The 8,680-nt window shown below is 39.6% G+C and overlaps 2 protein-coding genes across 3 annotated transcripts in view; one reads left to right on the forward strand and one right to left on the reverse strand.

The window, feature by feature from the left end:
* Positions 1–1,883, forward strand: part of piezo1 (piezo-type mechanosensitive ion channel component 1) — a 66,349-nt gene extending 64,466 nt beyond the window's left edge. The window contains exons 49-50 of one of the 2 annotated variants that reach the window (XM_057340557.1): positions 329–515; positions 657–1,883. In XM_057340557.1, coding sequence (XP_057196540.1) covers positions 329–515; positions 657–912 — 443 coding nt within the window. In that variant the 3' untranslated portion in view covers positions 913–1,883. The remainder of the gene's footprint in view (positions 1–328; positions 516–656) is intronic. The other variant, XM_057340639.1, reaches the window with a different exon arrangement.
* A 34-nt stretch (positions 1,884–1,917) lies between these two features.
* Positions 1,918–8,537, reverse strand: ctu2 (cytosolic thiouridylase subunit 2 homolog (S. pombe)). The gene is made up of 15 exons (XM_057341964.1): positions 8,125–8,537; positions 7,823–7,897; positions 7,669–7,747; positions 7,530–7,589; positions 7,301–7,361; positions 6,772–6,881; positions 6,283–6,521; positions 4,073–4,208; positions 3,868–3,999; positions 3,669–3,760; positions 3,489–3,583; positions 3,230–3,374; positions 3,078–3,144; positions 2,240–2,298; positions 1,918–2,145 (listed from the first exon to the last, which is right to left on the reverse strand). The coding sequence occupies exons 1-15, from the start codon at positions 8,187–8,189 to the stop codon at positions 2,085–2,087; spliced, it is 1,476 nt and encodes a 491-aa protein (XP_057197947.1). The 5' UTR covers positions 8,190–8,537; the 3' UTR covers positions 1,918–2,084.
* Between the last annotated feature and the right edge of the window lie 143 nt (positions 8,538–8,680).

Raw genomic sequence — 8,680 nt, forward strand, 5'->3', positions numbered from 1 at the left:
AAAGCTCCAAAGAGCACAGACATCCATCATTAAAGTGACGTATCGATCACTAAATAAGATCAAAGTATTATTTGTATTCTCTCACAATTGTTGTTTCTCTTCAGAAGACATTTATTAGACAAGTCATAGGCTTGACCTTTAATGATGGATATTTGGGACATTGTTGGAGTTTCGCCATGTTGACCCCATATAGGCAACATTTTGTATGAAATTACTCATTCGTGTTTTAACTAAAGAAAGGTCACATACATCTGAGATGACATGAGGATGAGTAAGAGATGTTTTTCATACTTCAGCGACTTATTTTCTCGTTTCTGCGTTTGGTCAGGTGGTGAGGACGGATATCAGGATGTGACTTTGTCTCTGATGAGAGACGCGTCTCTGAACGGAAGCGGCGCACCGGAGTGGTGGGACATCAGCATCGCCTACTGCCGAGTGTCATGTGACGTCTTACCCATGATTATTTTCAATGATAAAGTGAGCCCGCCGAGTCTGGGCTTCCTTGCTGGATACGGGTGAGCAGAGCGCGTTCATTTCATCATTGTCGAAATAAACATCAGCTGATGATTAAACCTTTTATGCATGACATTTGTGGATTTATTTCAAATGGCACATGGTTGCTAATAAAGTGTGGCGTTGCGTTCCTCTTCTCTCAGGATTATGGGGCTGTACGTGTCAGTGGTGTTGGTCATCGGCAAGTTCGTCCGAGGCTTTTTCAGCGAGATCTCTTACTCCATCATGTTCGAGGAACTGCCCTGCGTGAACCGCATCCTCAAACTCTGCATGGACATTTTCCTGGTGCGGGAAACCGGAGAATTGGAGCTGGAGGAGGAGCTGTACTCGAAACTCATCTTCCTGTATCGCTCTCCAGAGACCATGATCAAATGGACTGCCGACAAGACTCGAGACTGAAAGGGTGTTTACAAAATTTCCCGATGTTCACTCGGCTTCAAGGCCGGATGGATGCCTGTGGCACCACGGATCGTTCAACGTCTTATGAACTTTAAGAGTCTATAGCCATTTCTCCAATGATGTGGAGCTTCCCTGACGGACAGTAAAGACTGAGTTTCTCTTGGAGACGTTGAGCTTACATGCATCATTTTGATTGAACTTTAACAACGTTAAAATCAGCGTTAACGTGACAGTCGAGCTGTAGGACCTGAGGACACTACATACAGACCGTCCAAACGTCCAGCGCACATACATCAGACATGTCCTGGTAGGACCTGGAAACGCAAACACTATTGAGGGTGAATCACGGAAACGGTCAACACTACGTCCAGGTCTTATTTCACCACCAAAATCAAAAGAAAAGTGTCGTTTTATTTTAGGACGTTTTTTCATTTCATGTCTATTCTAGCCGTAATGCACACTCGTGACACTACAACAAATTCCATATGGTGTATAAAAAGTTTACAATGTCTTGTTACTATCTTTGGGGGGGTGAAATGTGACCCGGTGCGTGTACTTTTGTCTGTTTTCGCTACTGCAGCCAAATTGTTTACAAGCCAAAGAGAGCCATTTAGTATTCTTTCTGGTTTTACAAATTGTGATCAAGACAACACTTGAAGACATTTCATGTGGTTTCCTAATAATAAAGCTGGTCAGGTCACAGCTGTTTTACTTTAGGAAGAAGATAATTCTGACATTTTCATTCGCTGCCTGCTGGAATGCTGCGCTTCGCCATCTTGGCCATCGGGATGACGTCTGGATTTGAAATTGTAAATGTCTTAAGTGCACACGTCGTGTAATTGTTGTGCCAACTTTGATCTGTAATGGCTGGAATGATTTTCACTGTATGGTTACACAAAGAGCATGTACTTCAGAAATCATGAATGTTGCCCATCTGCACAAATAAATGACTATTAATGACCGTGTCAGCTCTCTGTGATCACATATAAAGCAAGATTATTCAGCTTGAGAGAGAAATATATAAATCAATGTTTAATGACAAAATAAATGGTTTAAATAGAATTTTAATAACTATTACGTCACAGAAGAATCCAGAGATGCATTATAAAAGCAGATAATATGAGAACATCTCATGTAGAAATAAATCCATTTACATTCAAACCAAACATATGCTATTCTTCATCATCATCATCATCCAAAAGATATTCGCTGATTTGCATTTTCATGCGAGATCTGTGGAGAGATACAGGTAAGACTTGAGCACATGATACAGATCAAACAGCATCACTCATAACCCGACCAATCAAAACAGAGCATCAATTCTCACCGTGTCTCGCGTTTCTCAGCTTCTGTTGTAATGTACGGCGGCAGTGTGTTTACCACTTCCTGAAACAAACCATAAACTCACATATTTCTCATGTTATTTATGTTTTTAAAGGTTTAAAAAAATGAATAAATGCATCCTTTATACATGGATAAGTAGCAACAGCATCCGAAATATACATGTTTCAGTCTCTCAAGGTTAGAAAAGTATTTTAAAGCGATTCATTTATAGAATAATAATTAGTGAAAAGATGAAGTAAAAAGCATTGTTTATTATTTCGTATTCTTCTCTTAAGGTTACATTAAATCTAATGATTCGCATGTTAGCACAATTCAATTCAAATTCATTTCTATTAGCTTGTTAAGTGGTGACGTACGGAATACAATTTTCGGGTCCAAGCATCTATTCATTTCAAGCGGAGCTACAGCTTATGGCTGGAACACACTACAAGACTTTTAAAATCTGTTTTAAAATTTGTTTGACTTAAAAAAATCATTTGGTTGTTCTATCTGACTTCTGGACCCCACTGTATCTGAATGAAACTCAGGCCGCTGGATAGTTCACTCCAAACGAACATTTCTGTCATTACTTCCCCAACTTCATGTCTTACCCGTACGGCTTTATATCTTCTGCAGAACACACAAGAAGATATTTTGAAGAACGACGGCAACCAAACAACATTGAGCCTTCTTACATTGTATGGACACAAAACGGCCAATTTCTCCAAATATCTTATTTTGAGTCATATACCGATTTCGAATGACACGAGGACGAATAAATGACAGAATTTTCATTTTTTGCGTTAAACTGTCCGAGTGCAGAGCATTTCTGTCAAACTCACCACATCTTTGACAGTGAGTCTACAGCTGTAACACAAAAGCGTCTTCAAGTCCTCATACAGAAGAGACCTGAAACACATTCACAAGAATCACAAACGTCAACGCACGTCTTGATTTCATTCAAAGACGACTAAAAATGGCGTCTGTCCTCCACCTGTTGTAGGAGCACGAGCCTGTGGATACACAGCCCTGACCTTCACCACAACACCTCGCTGCATTCAGACCATCAGAAGATTCCTGAGGTTTGATCCGAGACAACCGCTCGGACACCAGAGTAGCATGGAAGGCGGACGCTTCATCTGGGAAAAAAACGATCTGGTCTACATAAACGATCATCTTGTATTCGCTATAAAACCAGTTAGCGTCAGCAGCTACACGAGCATAAACAACACGCTATTTGGTGTGAAACTTACCCACATTAGTGTCTATAGCACAGAGACATAGCAAACACTTGGAGGCGGGTTCTTGACTCTGTTGAGGTAAAGCCGTATGAAGCTTCTCACTTGTTCTGGAAAGAAACCAGCGAGACTATATTCAGATGAACCCATCTCTCGGTTACCAAGAACGCATGTGATGAACGACGGTTGCGTCACCTGTAGATGGTGCTAACAGTGGAGGGAAAATCTGACTGCAGGTTGGTGACGAAACTCTCGGTTAGACGCTGCATACTGGCTTTATTAGGAGTCTGAAAGGACGGTGGAGTTCAAGTCAAACACGGTCAAACAAACATGGCTTCAGAAACGTCCGAAATCAAAGACTGAGGAACATTATTCTCGCTCGGACGACACTCACTTTGGTATCCAGGCTGGGAATAAACACAGAGGGCACATGAAACATCCTGCTGTAGAAGACGATCTCTTTAGATGAATAATCTCTCATGGGCCGCACGATCACCACGTCCCCGTACCGCGCGTCTGAGAAACCCTTCAGAAACATCCCACGTCAGCTCTGAGCGTTCGTGCAGTTTCAACACACGGGTGGATGAGACGATACTCACGGTGTCTGACGCCAGCGCCGCTCCACGACCCAGAGCCATGTTACCGAGCAGCTTTACGGCCAGACGTGAACAGCTGTCGCCCATCATGACCTTTGAGTAACCGTTCACACGGGCCGTGTGCAGGATCAGGTGCTGTCTGTTCCAAAACACAAGCAGCTCATTAAAACCTCCAAATGAGAGAAAACCACACATAATCCACAGCTGGACATACACAGTACACGGTGGACAAAAACGTATGTTGTACATACATATATAGACAGACAGACATAGTTACAGTTATTCAGTTTAAATGGTTAGTTTTAATGGCTGAATGTTGTGCTTCATCTCTGAGAGAAGTTGAATGTGCTGGCTCAATTTGTTCGTTTCAGTTTACTATTTGCCTAATAAATGACAATTACATTTTAGTTTTAAAGTTTTTTGTGTATAGATACAAGCAGAATACGCTGATAAAGGGTAATGAGCAGTGTTGGGCAAGTTACTCTGAAAAAGTAATGAATTACTAGTTACTAATTACATATTCAATAGTGCAACTAAATACTTTTTGGAGGGAGTCATTTGTACAGTAATCTAATTTCTTATTACTAATTACTTACTCTATATCCTATATCAACCTTGATTAGTTAAGTGATTCAAGAATAGACATGAAACGGCTCTTTTAATTCATTCAGGTAGCCTTTGAATTTTGATGTCAATTCCACTATTGCACAAACACATATATTACACACAGTATTTAGTTTAATTACATCAGAAGAAACTGTAATTAAATTACTTTTTCAAGGGCAAAGTAATTAAATTACAGTAACTAATTACTTAGTAGTTACACCCAACACTGGTCTTGACACAACAATTCTTAATATTTAATAATGCATCATACTGCCAAAATATGAATGGACATACAGTAAAGCGGTGGGTCGAAAACTGAAATTGCTTTCTTATATCACAGAATCTGAGACTGAGAGAAAATTCAGTTCAATTCATGTTTATTTAAGTAAAATCTGCTGTGACATTCGGTCTACCGGTCAAATGTTTAGGATCAATTGACAAAAATGTTTCTCATGATCTTTAAAATCTGAAAGTGTATGTTTCAATGTTTGAAATTTTTATTGAAATATATATATATTTTTATTTATATGTATATTAAAAACTGATTCTATATTAAATCCTATATTTAAAACTGATAGTTATGAGTGACGATAATCAAATGGTGTGAAAGTGTCCGTATCTCTTCAGCTGTAAACATTTTATGTGACTCACATTCTTAAAGAGAAAGTTCACCAAAAAATGAAAATTCTGTCATCATTTACTCACCCTCAGATTGTTTCAAACCTAAATAAATTTCTCTGTTGTGCTGAACACAAAGGAAGATATTTAAACAAAAAAACTCATCCTCCATTTATTGCCATAGCAGGGGAAATAAATACTGTGGCAGTCAATGGGGGATGAGATCTGTTTGGTTACTGACGTTCTTACAAATATCTTCCTTTGTGTTCAGCAGAACAGAGAAATGTACACAGCTTTGGAACAACCTGAGGGAGAGTAAATAATGACAGAACTGTCCCAAAGATTAAACTAAGATTCAGTTCTGCCGTTATGACTCGAGACACAGATCAGACCCGAAGGCCAAAATGAAAGAAAACCAGCAGTGTACCACAAAGAACATTTAGAAAAATGACTGTATAGAGCATGTGAAGCTGACGTCACGCCCTATGTTGCATGTTGCAGTGGCGCCGCCATCTTGGGAGGATCATACTCCGTTGCTATTACTGTTTTGATTTGTACCGTTACTTGTTTTGTTTGATATATGGAGAAATCGGAACTGTTTCCTGAACGACTCTGCGTAATGCTATTGCAGTTTTTAACACAGCAAGACCAACCTACCATAGTTATATTTCCTAATCAAACAAGAAAAACAAAACACTGCATTGAAAGCACTAGCAGCCATCCTCCCAAGATGGCGCAACATTCAACGCAGCGTGATGTCGATTAACAAGCTCTCTACATGAAAAAGAAAGCTAACAAACATGACTGACCTATAATAACTTGGATACAGGACATATTGTGCCAAATCAGCTATTGGTGAGGTTTGATGTTACCGGTTCAGACGCACCCTCAGAAGCTAGCTCTTCTATGCGTGTATTCTAAAACGCCTAATACTTTGAAATGAATATTTTGAAAACCAAAAGCACCATAGAGATGGGTGAGAACCTTACCTTAACGTGTGCAGCATGTCCTCTTTAGCTGTGAGTGTTTGGATGGATGAGAAGAGTCTGTGTAATGACAGCGTGTGTTCAGGTGAGCACGCAGAATCATCTAATCCGAGCTGATCCACACCGCTCGTCACTTCCTGTTTCTCTCTAATAAACTCATCCACTGCCTCTTTATAGCTGGCATCAGACCGGTCCGGATCAGATGTCCTGGGCACCAGGACAGAGGTGGGCAGACTGAAAACCTGAGACAAATCCAAGAGCACAATGTTAAAGATTCTCAGATAAATATCCACTTACTGAATTTACGGATGTTGTTCAGAATGGAATCTCACTGCGCATATTTGTGCAATTCACACTATATACCGCCAGGTTTTTCAAAAAATGTCTCATAAAGCAGTATGCTAGGAAAAAGTGATTTTACCACACGTGTTCTTAGGTTTGTAATAATAAATCGCAATAAATTCTTTGTGTTTTAGATGTCAGCTTGTTTACCTGCTCCAGACATACTATGAAATAAGGGAAGCCCGTCTCTGTAAAGATCTTCTTTAGTTGAGTGACAGATCTCTGCCGCTCATCTGAACTCAGACCACAGGCTCCGCCCTCTGACGAAATAACACAAAGTTCAAATTTGAATCGTTTCAATAGGGCTGTGCTTTTAATAGGAGATGAGTCGAAAATGAATCATAGTCATCAATTTTGGCCTTCAACAATTACAAAAACAAAACAATCGAGGTAAAACGATTTCTTGCATTTTGCAAGAATCCTCGTTTCCTTTACAGCAGTTCAGCTGTGCTATTTATTTTTCAGTTGAATTCGACGATTTTTCGTAATTTTTTTCTATGTCGTTTCAAAAGTCTGTGAGTAATCGTGTTAAATGATCCGTGATCTCAATGTTGGCCAAAAAAAAACGTGATTATGATTTTTGTCATAATCGAGCAGCCCTACTTTTCAATGACAAACATAAAATGACTTAAGAAGGAAAGCCTATAGTCTGGCCATCCTAGAGGACATTACACATTACCATCTATGTATATGATTCCAGGCACAAATCTGAGCTTTTTGGGAGCATCCCGACTGAGTCCCTGTAAAAATTCAGAAGAAAATAAATGAGTAAGGAATAATTGATCTACAAAGTTACGAACATTGACTTGAGCATCTATGCTGCTATGACCTGTTTTTTGCACATATTTGACAGTATAGTAGACTATATAAAGACCACATGAATCAAAAAATAATAGTTTAGCGTTTACCTCTTGGACCTGCGAGAGCATAGCGCAGGAGGCTGATCCACCGGACACGGCCAGAAGCACCTATGAAGAACTCCACTGAGTCAATGAGAATGTCACATAAAGACAAGACAAATGATTGCATTCCGAGTCTACTATTTACCTTCTCCTGGGGGAAGATGACACGGTTCTTTCCCAGCATGGCACGAAATTTGTGTATGAAATACTCTTTGAAGCATGACCTAATCAAGGATTAGAGACCGATTCTTAATAGTGTGCATCTTCATAGTAAAGATGAGTATTCTGACATCACTTACCGACAAAAGGCATCACTGACTCGTATAATGAGCACTGCAGTTTCCTCCTTACACTTCACACATTTCTTGTTTAACCTGAAAAATGTGTTGGATATAACAGGGCTTGTGTCCATTTTGGAAGTTGGATGGAATAAATAGCAAACATAAATTAAGTGATGCAAGCCACAGCACAGACAAGGCCATCACCCTTACAAGAACATATTTCCATGGTACAGTTATAGTAAAACCATAATACTTGAACGTTACCAGGGTATTTATATGATATTACAGGTTTTCCTCAAAGAACATTCAGGTGAACTTACGTTGGCACGGGTGTCTTCTCCTGGATATTCTCCAAACCATTATACTCTTCATCAACCTGACACATGATGATGTAATCAAAGCACAGACGGACTGGCCGACACGTAAAGTTCCGCAAGTTTAAAACTTAAATCAGCTGTACGCACGATTATGACTCGCTCCTGTACATCCAGAGATTACACAAATGCCCAACATTTACTCCAAAGAACAGCGAAAGAACAGATATCAGGATAAATCTGACTTCACGTGCGACTGCGAACTGCATCCAGCATACTGTGTGCTGCGGACACCGTTTGATGACGTCAACACAACCACGGCCACGCCCATGCATTTGCGCTGCCGGACGTTTTTTGATTTTTTTATTAAACGCTTAGAACATACAAAGATAGAAAAAAAGGATCAAGCCGGGGGTTGAATGATAAACAAATCGTACACACAATCAGAGAAAGAAAAAGTGCATAAATACCTTAAACTAACAAACATTAGTAAAAGAAAATAATTTAAATAAAAACACCAAAAGAAGAGCATATATCTAAGGTTTTTAGATATTATTTAATG

This window comes from Triplophysa rosa, linkage group LG1 (assembly GCF_024868665.1).
Source record: "Triplophysa rosa linkage group LG1, Trosa_1v2, whole genome shotgun sequence".
Lineage (NCBI taxonomy): Eukaryota > Metazoa > Chordata > Actinopteri > Cypriniformes > Nemacheilidae > Triplophysa > Triplophysa rosa.